Genomic DNA, 18,735 nt, shown 5'->3' with positions numbered 1-18,735 from the left:
TTGGCAGCCAAAAGAGCAAAACAGTGGTTAGTGACTAGCATTAGAAGCCACCTGGATGTGGAAATAATTAAAAAATAAGTAGAATTCAAGCTAAAGCTAAGCATCTGTCATGACCCAGGACAAAAACGAGCAGTGAACATCTTTCTGTGTATGGGCTCCGATATTTGTGTACATGTCTGTGATTTATGGATCAGATAAGGAGAGAATGAAAGAAAGAGGTCTGGGATGAACTGAAGTAGCTGACAAGCTTCCATTTACTAATTCTTTTTGAGCTAGAAAAATACATTTGCATGATAATATCACGATAATGCATTATACTCATTGCATTGCTCCAAGTGTAGGCCAGGTCTGGCATTTGGAAGTAAGGTGAAAATCAACTACTGATTCCTGTCTGCCTCAGATTTCAGACTCACATGCAGGAAAGACCTCTTTGTAGTAGAATAACAACTGTAGGGCCAGCTGTGACCACCCTCAGCTGGATTAAGGATGAGGCTTACCTCTAGATTTCAACTTCTGGAACATCACTCCTCACTGCCAGCTGGTTTTGCTTGAATTACAGGAATCAGTGTTACTGTACATTAAAGATGACATTTACAGAAATGGAGGAAAACTGAAATTATATTTCTCCACCAGTTTTCCACCATTCAGACTACCTGTCCTACTAGAAATCATATGCACTTGTTATTTTTAATCCTGGCACTAGGTTGATAATTGCTTCTTGTATTTATGGGCTCTGCTAACTGCACAGCCAGGCTTCTTGCCTGACTCTCTGTTCTCACTGCATCAAGGTGACTGACTGTAGGAGCAAGCTTGGCTTGTAAAGTAAAAATTCTGAATTTCTCTGCATACTTCTGCATTTATCAAAACAAGTCAGAGGAGTCTAAACAAGTCAATCTATAGATCTGCATACATTGAAGAGAGTGAAATAAATATCAGTCTATACAACAGAATACAAGCTGGTGGTAATGAAGAGAGAGATCAGGAGTGACACAACGCAAAAGACAAGCTCTGGCACAGTAAGCCAAAGGGAAGCCAAGGGAGGAGTAAAACAACACAGTTGGAAGCAGCAGACTCAGCACAGAGTTTCAAACAGAGAAGATAATGGAGAATATTGGGTTAGGTAACATGATGTGATGGGCAGTGAACAAACACGGTGATATGCCATCGAACGTCTCGGTTGGGTTGGGATGTTACATGACAGAGAGACTGATTTCAAAGACATGGAGCAGTAGTACTGGAAATGGAGCCCGTGCAGGTGTGTGCAGTCTGTGGAAAGTGCCTCAGAGGGTTGGGGCAGGGAAGCCTTGTGAAGGGCCAGAGCTCAGTGTCTTTGAGCAATACGCGACCAGCTCAGCTGCAGCCCATTCCCAGGCAGAGCCATGCCTGTCAGCCCTCAGTGCTGGGCAGCAGGAGCACCGGGTGGGCGCTTGGCCATGGCTTCAGGCCTACACATGCACCATCACTGCACATCCTCTCCCCCCAGCCCTGTGCTGCAAGCGCAGATGTGGCCCTCGCTGAAACATAAACCAGTGCTAAGGAGAAATCTGACTCCATGTCCTTACTTCACCCTATCCCGTCACTCCTGGGGTCTGAGAGCTGCCACTCATTTTTGGTATCTTTGTGCATAGCTGTACCTACCAGCCATGCAACATGATGAATCCAGGCTGTGTAATTTGTGAGCTTTGCTTTTGACTCCCTCTAACAAGAAGCTTAAAATGGCATCTTCATAGTGCTGCTTGCTTCTGGCTGCTTTATCCTGGTTTCACAGCAGTAAATGAGAGTCAGCAGTGTATAACAATATTTATTTCCACTGCTGCCACCCAGTTGGTAAGTGTCTTTGTGTACGGAATGGTTTGGGTTGGAAGGGACCTTAGGGACCACCCAGTCCCAACCCCCTGCATGGGCAGGGGCACCTCCCACTAGATCAGGCTGCACAAAGCCCCAGCCAACCTGGCGTTGGCCAGGTTGGAGCATACCCACAGATGTAGGCCAGCTTGTTCAGAATGGCAGGTTTAGGCTCATCCTATCTCATTGGTGCCAGGCACTTGCCCAGCGTAACACCATGCTACACTGCCATCTTGCAGAGGAGGGAGCGGCAGCCCAATGCTGTAGGTATCATGTTGGATGCCAAGCAGAACCCAAGGGCAGATGCTAACTTTCTCAGAGTGTATTAAGGAAATCAAGCCATCTAAAGGGAACTGCCAGGAGTGGTTTTTGAGATCCAAGTGTCCTCCCTTAACATGTGCAGCTGCAAAAGCTAGTCATGTTGAAAAAACCTGACATCCTAGGGGTGATTTACTTTGATGGTTACTTGAGGAGTGGGTGGAGAAGCAGCACCTCTTTTAGCCTGGAAAGAAGGTTTCAGTTTTAGTTTCTAGCTATTTCCTAGGTCAGGCTGCCAGCCACTGTGGCTATGCCTACATGAATAAATACATAAAATAGGCAATTTTCTGGCTCTGAGGCTGAGTGAATGGTCCAGCCAGCCAGCTGGCACTGGCCAAAACTAGAAGCAGCTTAACGATGGAATGTGACTGTCAGCCACAGGCTGACCCCCTCCCCAGCCCTCTCCACCTGCTGCTACAGATACAGCCTAAGGGAACACAGCAGCCAGAAGCCCCACACAGGAGTGTAAAGTGATAAAAAAAAAAAGTTAAAAATCTGAATATCCCCCCAACATTTTTGGATACTGTAAACTGGTCCTCAGAAGAAAAGAAAAAAAAAACTAAAACAAAAAACCCAACCACACAAATTCTGACCTGTGTCACTTCTCCATGACCATGCACATTCCCTGCTCATGCTACCACAGGAGGTAGCAGTTTGGGTTTCTATTCTGAGCACCCCCAGACCATTCTGTACAAAGGACTACACGGAGATGTCAGGTGAGCACCACTGTGGCTGGGGTCATTTATTTCCTTTCAATACCACACTTGTTCAAAGTGACCACTTTCAGAAAGCTGTGGAAACAAGGTAGAAAGGACTTACAGCAGTGAGGCAGGCAGGGTTAGAGTCCCCACGGGGCAGTTAATAAGACAGTTTGGTTCTGGACAGAACAGACAGAAAAGAAAAAGAAAGCAAGTAGGTTGGAAAGAACTGTTTTAATCAATATATTTTTTTTTCTTAAAGAGAGGGTTTCGTGCCAGCAAAGAAGTCTCCAGATGTTACCACCCATTCAGATCATGTTACCGCTGTACCAGAGGGAAACTAATAATAAAAGTAAAAGATAAGCCACCAGCAGAAAAAGATTCAGAAAGGAAGGAAGCGAACACACCAATCCTTTACAATCTTGGCACAGTCTAGAAGGAAAACAATCCAAACATTTCTACTCAGCAGAGAAAGACATCCATTATCCTTTGCTAACCTTGATTAAGGCTATGGGAAAAATGATGTTACCATGAAATAGGAATAAAGCTGTGTCTTTTTTTCTTTTGTCTGATTTTGAGAGAGAATTTCTGCTTAGAAAATCTTTAAAAAGCATAAAACCCACTTATATTTATGTTGCTCAGAAGCCTCTGAAGGTTTCATGACAACTCTTTGCCTCAGACTTCTTTCCTGTTCCTATTTAACAGCGACTCTGGGAGAGAGACTCAAACAGAGCAAAAGCTCTTTAATCCTGGCATCACCTCCCCTTCTCTGCAACATTCCCCCTCCAATGCTGAGCCGTTCAGTAGCAAGTGCGCGACCACTGCTCCGCCCTCTACGTGGATCCTTGGGGACGGTCCTTCCGCAGCGCTGTCTTCAGAAATGGGTCTGAGCCATTCTGTCCCTCTGACTGGGACAGGTGTGTCACCTCTGTCATTTATGCCCCCGGTAGTCAGAGGAGAAGGACACTCATGCTGCTTCTATGTTGTTAGTTAGGGAAAATTATTCTGCATTTTTTAATGGTAATATTTGTAAATCCCATGATATGCAAGTAAGATGGTGGTTTGATGAATTAGCATGGTAAGAGACTTCTAGGCTAGGCTTGATATGAATTTATTTGTAAGCAGCTCTAGGCAAGTCAGAAAATACACTTATTATTGTTATGTATGCATATACACTCACACGCATACATACATACGTATGTGAATGTATAAATATACATATGAACTAGACTTCACATTGCAGCAGTAATATAAAAGTTAATTGCGTAACTAAAGCACCCCGAAGCTCAAATTAAGAAAAAATCACCAAGAGGTGCTCCATGTAAGTTTAAAAGTCATCAATATACCATGCTATGACTGCATGAAATAGAAGAAAAAAAGACGGTGCCCTGTGGTGAGGTCACTTGTCTTGGCCAGAAGCAAACAGGTGATGGAGAAGCAGGGATCTGTAGGAGGGTGGCAAGGGCAGCACTGACATTGGGTCTGCCCCAAGCACAGCCTGCCTCCTCCTCGATCATCATGTGCTATGTGCAATTTTTTGTAAAGTATGATTTATGTGGCCAGGATAATACAGAAGTAACCCAAGGTATGTGCAAAGTCTAAAGGCAATTGTGGTACTGTTTGCAGCAGTGAACCCACACTTCATTAAGGGCATATTGTAAAGCATCAACTCATATAGGAAAAGATAAGCCTATCTTGGTGTGACTGCCCACCACCTTCGTTTTCAATGCACCTGTGCATCCAGACAGCAGTCATAACAACTGGGTAAGAGTTGCAACGAAGAGCAAAGCTTAGCTCTGAGGCTTGGAACTCAAAAAATGAGGCAGAAGATACTGAGAATTCACAGACAAGGGCAAATTTTTGCCAGGCTGATGGTCAATGAGATTTTACTAAACAGCATTGACGTAAATCTCTCCATGCATCAAACTCAGGTACTGATGCTGGTTGTATTTTGCCAGCAGCAATTTGTGGTGGTGTGGGATGGCATCCATTTATTTATATTTGAGATCTGCTGAGACATTTAAAAGATGCAGGAGGAAATCAAGAGTTTTCAGCGATGCCTGGAAGGCAAAGCTGAGTTGAATCTGTAAGAGTAAAGCATGTACTTTCTAATAAGGAATTGTATGTTCTCGGTATTTCAAACAAAAAACAAAATACATACATAGTGAGAAAGAGTGAAATAAATTAGGCTTTAGTTCATTCTGAGGTTTGTGCACAAAGCTTACTTTCGTTCACCATTACTTAAAATGTGCACATGGTTTTTTTAAAATGTACAAAATTCCTTATTGACATCTGTTTAGACAAAGGGAATATATCCTCAGCTTTGGATGCTCTGTTAGGCAAAAAAGATTGTGTTCCCTCAACGGCACCTACAAATGATCTGTTGATCATGTCCATTACAAGGAAGTTGCTTGTACAAGGCAAAATGCAGAACAAAAGCCTCAGCACTCAAGTTTCCACAAATCCTCCATCTCAAATGTTGATACTGGAAATGGGGTCTGTACCTTCCCTTGAGGCTACCTGAGGCAGGAGTGATAGGGAGCAGACCCAGCAAGGTCCAGACAGCATTCTGGGACACCACCAGGGTCAAGAAGGAGCTGTCCCAAAAAACCACTGGGATGCTAAAGGGATGGCATGGAGCTGAGAGGATGAATTCTCCTGCATGTGTCCTGGTGAACACACTGACCAGCAGGACACGTGCCATTCTGATGCTGTACTACCAGCAAGAGCTGGGCCTAACTCAGCTTCTGCAGTGCTTCTCAGGGCAAAACTCCATCACACACAAGGTTTGCCAGAAACAGACTTAAACTTGGTAACTGAAAGAGCTTTGTCCATCATTACACGCTCTGTTTTGGTTGATTGCTTTAGCACATTACTGGAAATGAGGATCTGACCCCAGCACTTGGGCATACTTGCTGAGACAGACGATGGCTGTTGCACTTGTGACAGTACAACAAAATATCAATAAAAAAAAGTTCCTAAGCACTGAGTAGCTTTGTGCTTAGACTAGCTGATTATCTTTCTTTTTTCTTTTTCTTTTTTTAATATGACGAGGCAGCAACAGTCAATACCAAATGCTATTTAATCACATTCATTCATGCCATTTAATCACATTCACAGACCAGAGCCAAACTTACTCAGATATATCCAGAAAAGGTATGCTGAAGGACCTGAAATTTTGGTTCAGGGTACTGAAGTAGTTATTTTTCATGCAAACTTGCTATCACCCAATGTTCTGTAGGAAAAACAGCCTACCTTTCCATCCAGCATAAAAAAGAAATTTTCTCAGACATAGAGACCCTAGAACATCTGTAATGCATGGTGTGTTTCGTAACAGAAACCCCTTATCCCAGTCATTCAGGGGAGAACCATCTTTATCCTGTAAAGGATAAAGCTCTACTGATATTTTCAAGCCTGATAAGCTGTCAGGATAGACAGTCAATTCTTTAACAAGTTCTTCAGAGACTAATCCAATAGTTTCACGACTGGGATTTGTTGGTGGTATCATGCAGGACTAAGATATTCACTGAAAACAATTGGCAGGACTGTAAGACACTTCATAATGCATTTGATCAAAGGAGAGTGCATTTAGCTATAGGAGGAAAAACAAACAAATTCATTACCTCTATGGACCCTGGATCTACTTTGACAATTTCTCCTGTGCTGTTGTCATTGCTAAGATTTGGTGGGCTGTGTGAAGGTAGCCTTCTCTCTTCTTTTAAGGCATGCTCCAAAAGTTTCTTATTCAAGATCCTGGCAGCATTTTCTGTAAGTGTATACCCTGGAGGAGCAGATAAGTCCTGCCTGATACTTGTCACCTCAGTCCCATCTTCCTTTTGTGTCTCTGTACCCAAACGGAGAGGACTGGGTGATCTGCCACGGGCATTAGTACAAGGTTCCTGCAACGGGCCCAGCTCTGGTCTGGGTTCTGCTGACCTGGATCGGCTGCTAGACCTGGGACATTTTTGGAAGGTCTCATGAAAGATGGGGCTATGGTCAATGATGTTGAACAAACTGGAGAGGCCATCATTGATGGTGGTATGGACAGGACTCTCCCTTGTAGTAGTTGATCGAGCCCAAGCAGACTCGCTGAATCCTTTCTGAGGTGTGCCAGGCAAAGTCCTGTTATTTGGCTGGTCTGATTTGGGTAGAATTTTTCTTTGCAGCTTTGGAGAGCCATATTTAGGGGAGCAACATGTGCGTTCAAACTTAGCCTGGACCTTTTCAATGACAGGGGTCACTTGCCTGCTTCTCAGGCTTCTGGATGGTGAAGAGACAGGCGTGGACCCCCCCTTTGGTGTCAGACACTTGTGTGGACTGCTGGTGATATTGCGCAGGGTTTCTGTCTGCAAGCCAACACTGATGGTCTGGGTGGTCTGCGTCCCTGTTGTTCTCATGCCATTGGTTTGACATGCAGTGTCCTTAAACTGAGGCTCTCCTGAATTAGAGTTAGAGCGTATCGCATTTCGGACAGAGAAAGCAACCTCCTTCATATCATCGCTCATGTTTTTGGACATCTCCAAGCTGTGCAAGGGTGAGGCAAAGCCCACAGTAGTGCAAATAGGACGTTCAATGGGATGAAGACCATTCTCCAGAAAATCCTTATGGTGTTTGGTCAGGTCACAAGACCATCTTCCAAACATGTCGGAGGAAGGACCTTTTGTGTCAGCAACGTTCCCCATAGCTTTGGTCATAGAAAACAGGAAATCTGGCTCCACTTGGTTTTTCCCTTCACTGCCAGTTATCACTGAGTTATCAAACCTACGGACCACTGGTGGGCTGTGGAAGATCCGAACTCCCATTTTTTCAGTTACACCATGACTCCTTGTGGGCTGCTTCTGGCAGTGCTCAGGGCTTGTCATGGTGTTGGTTGTCATTGTGACGCTGGTGGTGAGGTACCACGATGAGGCCTGGAAGGGATCTGGAGTAGGATCATTCCCAGCTTTCCCAGATTCTGTCCTTTCTGTCCACCCTTCTGCAGGCTTCTCGGTGCCCCCCCCTTGATTCCTGGTGCTACTGTAATCCCAGTTTTTGTTGAACTCCTCGATGTATTTCAGATCATCAGGAGACAAAGGAGGGGTTATGTCATCTTTGCTGCTGGATAAAGGCAAGTTTTTTTCTGGTAGAAATGGAGAAATATCCATTAAGCGTTGGAATTCTGACATGGAAGAAACGGACATTGCCCTGCAGAGAGGAACACAAGAGTACCACTCATAGCCTTGAAAATTCTCACAGAGCTACTATTTTCAAGAGAAAACTGAGAAAATTCAACTTTTACTATCTGCTTCTATACAAAACCACTTTAGTTTTCTTTTCATTTAGACCCACTTTTCTTGTTTTTTTTTTTTTAAATAGCTGTGAAATGAAAGCATTCCTGATGGGTTATTAAAAGTACTGAACAGTTTATTAATGTTTCTTAATTTACTGCCTTCTCATGGATTACTGCTTGGCAAATGTCTGAAATATGAAGCAGTATACGGTGCATTTCAGAAATACATTACCTACAGAAAACTAGTCTTTATGACAATATGAGGCAGACTTTTCAAAGCAAATACAGAGCATTTCTGACTTGCTGTGAAATCAGCAAGTCCACCCCCACTCCTGAGATTGCTCAGGATGCGGGACACACAGCTGAGATGCAGTTACATTTAACAGGCATGCTGTATTTTGAGAGAAGGGAGTCTCTACATGATAACAGTGGATTTTTGGCTTTCCCACACGTCATCAGTTCCTACAAATCACAGACTGAGTTGCCCTACTGCTTCGCTATAAGGAAAAAAACAACAAAACAATCTTTCTCAATGGGACTTCTTAAAAAACATAAATGAGTATAGTTATGAGAGTCAGTTCAATGATGTCTCTGAATTTGGATAAGGTCTCTTTGGATGAATGCACTTTTGAAGTAAATCTCCTACTCAGATGCTCTAGTTTGCATGTGGGGATAAAAACGATCTGGAAGATACTCTCCAGAAGCACAGGAAGGCACTCTAGGGCCAGATGGGCATTCAGCCCATGAGATCAGACCAGAACTAGTTCAAAGCAAAACATCCTGGACATGCAAGAGTATGTCAGGTCCTTTTCACCAATGGTTTTCCTCTATATATCTATGTCTACAGGTCTGTACTACCTGCTAACAAAGCAGCAGCATTGTGAACTTTCAGACAGTTTGATCTTTATGCACCACAGCTGAATGTGGCCCAAGTTAATCGGAGCAGAACAGAAGCATATTGAGACAAATTAATCCCTGGCTAAATCCATTAATCTGGATTGCTGGCTGATTAGGAGGTGGCACAGCTATGCCTGGAGTCTGTGCTTTAGGCACAAGAATGCCAAAACTCTGGTTATCTGACTGTTTGCTGTTTTTTTTTTCTGCAAGTTTTATTCACCTTTGAAGATTTCCTTTGTGTGTTTCTTCCTCCTGAAGAAAAACAAAAACAAACAGTGTAAGTCATTTCTGAACCTATTTGTGGCATTAACTTGCGGATGTTCTGTCATTCACTTCTAGGTGGTTCTACCAGGTATGTCTGGCTTTAAAAAGCAGCTTTCTCTCAGATAGGGAATCTTAAATTGCCTCTGAGAATACTCTTCTCTTTGCACATAGGCAGCAAAATGGTCAATCCCATTAGGATGACAGCCTGCACACAGAAAGCCTGTATGCTACATCTAGAACAGCCTTGAACCTGTACCTATGGAAAAAAAGACAGCATTTGTATCTTCCTTCCATTTGCAATTTCCCCGCTTGGCACTGAAATAGAAGTAAGCTGCAAATGGCTTTTTTTTCCACATGTACAATGTATTGTTTTGGACTACTTATTTGTAAGCGAATGTGTTCATGGAATGAATCTGCTTCATGTCAGAGGCCTTGATGTGCTGAAATAAGAGATAAAATGTGATCCTTTGACATAAGATTTCAATATATGTTATTTAGGAACCATCAAATGGCACCATATGAAACCCATTAAGATGGCTATATTAAATGCATGGGAAGACTATTACTTGCTTCATAAGGGGAATACCTACAGTTTGCTAGTGGCATTAAGATGTTTTTATGGCAATTACTTCTCTGTGACAATTAGTTGTTGCTTTTTTTTTTTTTTTTTTTTTTTTTTTTTTTTTTTTTAATAGATACTGCTGAAGCAACTTCTTTGCAGTCATTTTTTTAATTGTTTACATTTCTAACATAACAGGAAATACAAAATACGATCAGGAATAAAAAAAGAGTATTAGTGCTTATTATTTTTATACACACTCATGAATTCAAGTACACTGCCAACACAGAAGTGTATTTTTCATTATAATTATCCAAACAGAGCACTGTTTCACTCAGCAAATACCCTCTCGGTATTCATCCAGAGTCAGAGAAAAAAATAAGAGTTTTACTCTGGTGTAAGTCTGGAATAAATTTGCTGGCTTCAGTGCAGCTATTACAGAGTGAATTTGATCTAAATGAATGGAGAATCAGGCTGAAGGCTGGATTGACTTTGCTACAATTTGTACCACAAAGAAACACAGTGGCAAGGAACACTCAGCAGCCTGCAATTGCCTCTGTGCATCCTTAGTAAAGCTACTCATTAAACTCCAATCAGCTTTGCTTGAACAAACCCAATGAGGCAAAATCACTTTGCACAGGTTTCACCAAAGTATGTTTTGAAAGGAAGAAGCTTTGCAAATATCACCAAGGACCTAATTTTGCTGCCAACACTTTTGTCAGTGGTGGTAACATCTGAAAATGGAAATCATCTGAAGGGGTTTCTGCTCTTAACTACCAGGCTGAATTGAAAGCAAAGAAAATGGCAATCAGAATGAAACACAAAATGGCAATGGTATCAACATTTTACACAGAGCACTTGAATGTATATGAAATAATCAGCTGAGAGATAATAAATACAGAATCCCACATTGCTCCCCAAAATTTTATGCTACTGGAGGGAGGAAAATCTAATTGGAATGCATATGCAGTGCCAGCTACCCAAAATGTAAGAACTGCAGCCACACTTCTTGCTGTTCTTAATCTTTTTTGTTTTGTTTTGTTTTTTTTTCTCTCAGAGAACCTGATCTCCCAATCCTTTAGCTAAGGAACAATGCTATACATCTCAAATAAATGCTTTGGTCAAGTTTTTGCAGGTTTACATGGTCCAGTCAAGACACTGGTGAAACTTTGTTAGTCTTGGAGGAAGTCTGATATCTGACCTGCTGACAGGCTTTTTTCCAAAGTGGTCAACTTTTCAAGCCTCAGTAGAGGCTTGTAGATGTATTTTTTATTGGAAAGCTTCTGCTTCCTGTTAGCTCTAAATGTGTCCAACTCAAGCTCTGATGTGCTCAGAGCACAGGCTGAACATCTAACAAAACTATGAAGACCTGAATCCAGTGAGACTAAGAATGCTGTGGAGTAGATTTTAGCAGGACACAGACTACATTCCGTTTAGATGTTGTCCTAAGGGACACAATTTAGTGAGGAAATATTGGTGGTAGGTGGACGGCTGGACTGGATGATCTTGGAGGTCTTTTCCAGATGATTTGATGATTCTATGATTCTCTGATACATTCCCTATGGTCCAACAGCATCTCTTAGCATGGTGTTTTGGATTTCTGCAGCTTTATGGTGCAATCTGAGGTCAGATACTTTACTGATGGTGAATACTTCTATTTTTACAACATCTCATCTCACTTCCTCCCACTAACCTATTTAGGAGGCAGCCACAATGGAGGAGCCTGAAGTAGCTCTCTGTAGCTTCAAGTTTTACTAGCAATGTATACCCATGCTTCTTCCTATTTATACATGTATTTACAAGTGGATGAGATGGTTTAAGACCTTCTGGGCCAACACGTTGCATCTAATTTGTTATCGTACATAACATGAATGGCCACCAGATGATGTAATCTTTGGGGCCTTCAGATCGGCTCCCCGTTTCTCACATTATATACACCGTTCTGATCGGCTCCTAACAAGGAACAAACCCCATTCGTTAACAAATTTCCTACTGAGTAACTGCAAGCAGTGACTGAGACACAGCGTTTCATTTTTGAGAGCAGGAGTGTGGTACTAATTCTGACACAAGACAACAGGCAGGCTTGACAAAAGTTAGAAGTGCGCGTACTTCTGTTAATCCGGTCACAAATTTCTCTCGCTCCAGCTGCCGGGAGCGATGTTCCTCCGACTCATCGGGGGAATCAAGAGACAGTGACTCCAGGAAGAGGTTCTCTGTGGCGCTGCACCGATCACTTTCCTTCAGCTTGGACAGTGACCGGTCATCAAACTGAATGGCATCTGAGTCAGAGTAGGATCTTGACCCCATCGGACGGGGCATGTGAAGGTTCCCCTGGGTTGTAAATGGACGAAGGTTACTCTCCTTCTGGTCACATAGAAAGCCCCCTCCTCTTCGTGGGCTCACTTCTTTCTGAAGCTGGAAACAAAGCAGATTGGAAGGAACAGCAATTATTCATGCAACGTATGGCACTCTGCATTTCTTATCCTTCCCCAGGAGCAAGGCAATGCAGAGAGCTGGAGGGCTGGCTGAGATCACTGCATGGCTCCAGGCATGCTGGCTTTGCTCCCTCGGTCTTTTTCCAATGGGAAATGGACTTAAGACTTGGATGCTATTACTCACAAATGATTAAATACATATTTACTTTTGATTATTTACACGCATCTTGCTTTACCTATATACATATATATATATATATACACACTGCATAAATGCACACAAAATCATGCATCTACCTGTAATCCAATTTTTAAAGGATCAACTCAACATTGTTATTTAAAAGCAATCCTGATATGAGATCGTACCGCAGAACAAGTAGAACCCAAATAAGAGTGAGTGACTTTGAATGTCATGAAAACAAAAACAAATTCTCCTCTCATAAGCAATATAAGACTTGCACTTTCATGTACACCACTCATCTTGTTTACAGAGGTGGAAAATTTCTCTTCACAAAAGGCAAAAGCTTTGTTTTAGAGATGGTTTACTCCTAATGCACAACTAGAAAGTTGACTATTTCTAAGAATAACAAATTTTTAAAGGGATGAATTAGGCACGTAAAACACTTTTAAGAAAACACATATATATAGAAGGACCATCAAAGTTATTCACTCTACAATTTGCAAGAACTGGATGAAGAGAGGACCAATCACTATTGACATTGAACTAGCATCAATGTTAGAATTAGGTTATACGATCAACTTTTGCTCTAGTTGTAAATACAATTTACAGTGGGCGAGGTGAATGATACATTCAGACACAGTGAATAACAGCAGCAATCTGATACATAATTCCCATGATTTGCTAGAGCAATCTGCTAAGGTTACTGAGAATAACCTGCAAAAGCAACTTATTTCCTAGGTTCCTGGGGACTGAAGATCTACAGAACAGTCTTCTAATGTTGTATTCATATAGGAAAATAAACCAGCACCACACTGCCTAATGTAGATCAAATGCAGATTTTAGTCCAGGTCCCAAATTGCAGAACTCGCACAAAAATGTAAGTGTATCTTCAGTGTTTTGTTTATTGTTCACAAAAACTGAAAGTGTTTTATTAAAAGGAGCTAACTTAAGACGTCCTATAAAGGTAGGGTCTGGAGGGTGTATCTCAAGAGATCCTGGAGTAAAGCACTATCCTTGTAGTTTTAAATATTTATTGGTGAGAACTGTGCAGAATTAGGTTTAGGAGCACAGTGGAGGGAGATTCACTAAGGGAAAACAAATGACAGCGAACTTGAAAATATAAAAATAAACCTCTGAGCTCAGAAAGAAGTAGGTCATAATAGTTTTTTATGTGCAAGTGGTATTCCTGTAACTATCCAGGGTAAAGTGTTTGATATATTTTATACATTGATGTGAGCTTCCCTCTCACATCATACTTGCATTATTCATCAGCTATGTTAAAGCAGACAGGCATAAAGCATTAGTAGGAAATTTGGCACACATGCTTCAGTTATCTCTTAGACTCTGTTCAAATATACACACTGGTGTAGTCTCCTCATCCTCCAAGTATCGCCATACATGGAATACACACAGAAAAACACTGAGAAGGACTTCAGAGAAATACTAATTGCTCCCACGCAAAGCAGGGCATGACTGCAATCTGAGAGGATATTCAGCAAAAGCCTGCAAATATTTGGAAGCTTCCTGTCACACAAGGAAATGTTTGATTATAAGCAAAGATGGGATTATGAAGTTTTGCAGGCAGATAGCCAAGATCTCAAGAGCTATTTCTGGTCATCTCATCCTCTGAAACTAGCTTCACATAATATTTTTTATTTTTCTTATCTATTGCTAATATTGTGTACCACTCTTGCACGGTAAATATATAGTGGGACTTTAGAAGATTCAGAATAGTAAAAGAAGAAATCAGCTCCAGGGTTTTTTGCATCTATTTTGCAGACTCTCTCAAGATGACACTGAGATGTTATGTCAGGTTTGAAGAAAATTAAAGGCTAGGTACCATTAGCAGGGATTTCTCTTCTCCCTTCAATGTGCCTCATTCCCAGGGAATAGACTAGGCAGTCTTGAACAAGGCTAACTCCCTCAGGCTACAGAGGAGACACTGAAGAGATAATATTAAAAAATACGCTTCACAGAGACAGCAGGATAAACATCCAAAGAGGTACGAGTGACTCTAAGCAAAAGCGTATACCCATGCCCTTAGTATACTGGGAAATTTTTTAACAATCACTTAGTTCTCATTTTGCATGAAGCATCCACAGAAATTCAACAGTTAGAAATCAGTCTAGTTAAACAGGGAGATCTCAGCCAGTGAAATATGGGAACAAGATGACTGATGAAGAGCTCAGCTATACCCCTTCTTAGCTCATGCACATTGGTTATTTTATCTTAAGAGACATACTATAATTCTGCATCATAAGGCATTGTAAGGGCTAGTTCATAAAGCAACATGAAGTATTCTCAAAAACTCTCTCGGATGAACAGCATATCACTTATTGGTATTTTGAAGAAACAACAATAATCTTTCTTGGTTTGTAAAGCTTTCATATTGGTCACCACCTACTCAGATCTGTAAAATACCTGTGGAATACAACATTCACTTAAATGCTTCTCTGAGGATTTAACAGCCATCACTTACAATGAATTTTAGTTTTGTACTCATAATATTTATAGCCTGGTGGCTTTTCTCTTCTTGTTGCAGCCCAAGGATGAGACCATGAGACACAGACAAAGAACCCTTTTCAGAAACCAGTCATGAAGTTACACCACACTTTCATCAGCTTAACACGAGAAGGTACTTTGTAGTTCATTCAGACAGCACTGCTCCCTAGAGACCATGCACAAATGTGATGCAGTTCCATTTTTGATGTCTTAAAGACAGGAAGCATTCAGTTAACTGAGCACCCACAATTTCAGTTGTTTTTCTTACTCTTCCTGTAATGCATGACTCAGAGAAGAACATAGTTCAGTCAAAAGTGGCGTATTATTTCTCCATCATTAAACCTGATTTTCCATTTTTAATTTTTCTTTTTCTTTTTTTTTTTTTTTTTTTTTTTTTTTTTTTTTTTTTTGGTGTGGCTTCAAGCCAGATAATAAATCCATTAAGCATAATTTAGATCAACAGTTTCAAATCAAGCTCTAATACTATGCAGATGAAAGTGCAGACAGGCATGAAAAACGAGGGCATAGGTATGTAATTATCAGATCTGCAAATGATAACAGAGGTGTGCACAAAATGTGACCAAGGTCAGAAATGTCTTCCGAATACTTAGCATTGCAAACTGCTTATTTGTTATCAGTCAGAGCTCTTCACAAATAGTTACAGTAGCTGTATCTTTGGTGGCAAATTCACAGATGAACAGACTTTTCTGGCAGGAAACTGTATATCCAACCTTGAATAACCCTGCGCGTGGGATTGAGTGTTTAAGCACGAAGGGATGCACAAAAGCTTTCAAACAGAATGAATCAATGTGACCGTGCCTGTCCAGGGTAATGGAAATGAAGCAGGAAATGGCCTTTAACCTGGAGCTGATTTCTCATAGGCTTTATAGGGATTATGAGCATTTCCCCTTTGCTCCCTCGTGTATGTGAATTGTTTTGTATCTTGGGAAACACTGATGTATCTAAGGAACCAAAATTGCTCCTATGCTGGTCCTTAAAATATTTTTCCTTTGAACTGTTCCTTGACCTCGGTCTGAGTGCAGTAATAATGTAATACCTCATACTAGCAGCCAACCATTGCCCACCCCAACTCCAAAGCCGACTCCTCACCTGCTCTATTCGCCTGAGCAGCTCTTTCTTTTGGCGTTCCCATTCTCGCCGGTCTCTATCAAGCCTGTCCAGGAGTTCCACCTTTTCTCGGTTCCAGTTCTTCTCACTGTGCTGGATTTGCCAGCGGAGGTCCATCACCACACCGTGAGTCTCAGCCAGAAGCTTCTTATGCTCCTCTCTTTCCCGTTTAAAAGCTCCCTTTGCATCAGAAGTTAGGCCTGTTTCTCCTAAGCTGCTCTCATTCTTCCCTTCCAGCTGCCATTAAAACAAAATGTTATTAGGACATCAAACTTTCTCAGGTAAAACCCTGTCTCAGGAAAGGAATTTGTGTTAGAGACTTTCTGCCCACAGCAGCCTTCAGCAGTGTGTTTCTGTATACCTCCTCATACCTTCCAGCAGGGATCGGCACAGAGAGATGTATTGAGATCATGTCCCCCCATCTCTGCAGATCACAGACTGTTGTATGACTGTTAGCTGATGACACCTTCTATTCCTTCTCCTTTACTTCATGCTGGTGGATCAGCTCAATTAGATCAGGATAGCTGGCTCAAAGTGATAGGATCATTGGAAAATGTAGTTGTGATGTGCTGGAAAGGGGTTTCCAACCCAACCCCGTGCTTCTAGCTGACCACTGCTAGACTGTGGTCAGAGTGAAAAAGGTGCTCAATGTCACTGTGTTAGCTCAAGAGAGGAAAGAATTTATCCCTGAAACTTGACCTTTTGTTTATAACTGAGTAGATGGGTAAATGAGTCAGGATGGGTCTGGCTATGCAAGCAGCCAAGAGAGAAGAGCACTAAAAACTCATTTCTGCCTCTGAAGTTGTCTTCAAAAGGCAGAGATAGCAGGTTTCCTAGGAAACGTGCTCCTTTAGCAAGAAGGGAGGACAGCACTTTCAAATTGTGTAAAGCAGAATGTAAGCTCAAACTCTGTGATCAAAAAGAAGTTCAGACTGGATTAGGGAGTGCAGCATATTTGTCTTTGGAACATCCTTCCCAAATAAATGGCAGGGAGGCCATCGCTTGAGTTGTTTGCTGGGCTGCAGAGAACAGCCTGTTACAATCACACGCATTACAGGGAGATTTTAAATACTTGCAACTCCTACCACTTCCAAATTCCTACCAAAATACTACCAATTTCCAAAGTCAGTTATTTTCAAACCAAGCAAGTAACCATAAAAATCAATTACAAAAGAGCAGCACCCTATGGACAGGTTGGATGGGGCTTTGGGAAGCCTAATTTGGTGAGAGATGTCCCTGCCCATGGTGAGGGAGTTAAAACTAGATGATCTTTAAAGTCCCTCCCAATCAAAACCATTCTGTGACTCTATGGATGCTGACATACCATCTTCTGACCCTTAACCCATTTATGCAGTGTAAATTTGTGGAGCCAGAACGGTGCTGAAAACATTTGACTCAAGTGTGTGATATTTTGTACAGGCACAGATGCTAGATGCTGATGGGCATTCGTCTGCAACTGTTCACACCTGTAAAACCTTCCTGAAGGTAAATTTGACAGCAGCAAAGCATTTCACTCAGTATTAACTCCAGAACTCAAGCTTCAGTAAACAAACCAAAAGGTAGGTACCAGAGTTAGAGCAGAAGAAATAACATCAACTATGTGGAAAATCTTTTTAAAAAAGCAGAAGAATTAAGAGTATTGTAAAGATGGAATTCAGCTGGAAAGATTAACAGGATAATTAATTATATATTATTGAAATGTTTTTTTTCTTTCCTTGAGTTCACTGTTCTACTGATGCTCCACTCACTTAGTGGTAAAAATCCCACTGACATTGGTGGCACTGGTGAGCAGGTGGGTGCAGGAGAATTGACCAGTAGATAAGGGCATGGAGGCTGCCCACAGCAGTCCCAAAGTTATTCTGCTGCCAACCACAATGCTTTCCTCCTGCCCTTTGGAATTAGTGGTGTATACCCTACTTCTACAATCCTTGTCTGTAAAGAAAAGGCAATAATTACTTACCATAATATATTATGTGATAAAATCCAAAATAGTCAGAGACTCTAAAATGACATAAACTATACTGTTTTCTTACATCTAAGCCTGACAAAGAGCTACTCAGGACTTGTTTATTCACCTTTCAAGGACCGTTAATGCCCCTGCAGACTTTGTGTCTTTTAGTAGGAGCTCTTAGCAGGTGTTGCTGGAGTGCCTGGAGTAAATTCAACCAGGCTGGAGTGCCTGGTCTCCACCAAATAACTCTGCAGTCTCCTGGGGAATAATGCCACTTACAGTAGTAACTATGGTTAACATGCTAAGTTGCCAGACATACAAATGCCTGCAATAAATTCTTTAGCCAGTATGAAGCTCAAAAATACTAAAAGCAAACCCATACGTAAAAAAAATGCTCTGTTGCAACAGAGTTTGTGTGATTACCCTATAAAGCAAATTCCTTCTTCCATTTTTTTTAATCTAGAAGAAAAATAAATAGCAAAACGTTGAACTCCACTTATATTCTTTCTCCCCTTATACCACTGACTTCTTCACCACCACTGAGCAAATTCTCAGCCTTTCAGCTAGCAAACAAGAAAGGCAGTGCTCCTGAGGCCATGCTGCCTGAAAAGAGCAGGAAAGCCAGTAAAGGCAAGGAAGTGAAAAAACGTGCTTCAGAACAGCAATACCAAGAATGCCTGGCTGTACC

The 18,735-nt window shown here is 41.6% G+C and overlaps 1 protein-coding gene across 11 annotated transcripts in view; it reads right to left on the bottom strand.

Annotated features, from left to right (window-relative positions):
- MTCL1 (microtubule crosslinking factor 1) overlaps positions 1-18,735 on the bottom strand; it is a 99,541-nt gene that overhangs the window by 382 nt on the left and 80,424 nt on the right. For 8 of the 11 annotated variants that reach the window (XM_048938567.1, XM_048938568.1, XM_048938559.1 and 5 more), the window contains 4 exons: positions 16,079-16,333; positions 11,960-12,265; positions 9,248-9,279; positions 6,485-8,045 (listed from right to left, as the gene is read on the bottom strand). In XM_048938567.1, the coding sequence (XP_048794524.1) occupies positions 6,485-8,045; positions 9,248-9,279; positions 11,960-12,265; positions 16,079-16,333 (2,154 nt within the window). Of the gene's footprint in view, positions 1-7; positions 3,041-6,484; positions 8,046-9,247; positions 9,280-11,959; positions 12,266-16,078; positions 16,334-18,735 lie in introns of those variants that run through there. The other 3 variants (XM_048938569.1, XM_048938570.1, XM_048938564.1) reach the window with 2 other exon arrangements.

This window comes from Lagopus muta, chromosome 3 (assembly GCF_023343835.1).
Source record: "Lagopus muta isolate bLagMut1 chromosome 3, bLagMut1 primary, whole genome shotgun sequence".
In the NCBI taxonomy this organism is placed as follows: domain Eukaryota; kingdom Metazoa; phylum Chordata; class Aves; order Galliformes; family Phasianidae; genus Lagopus; species Lagopus muta.
This window is presented reverse-complemented; position numbering and strand designations above follow the sequence as displayed.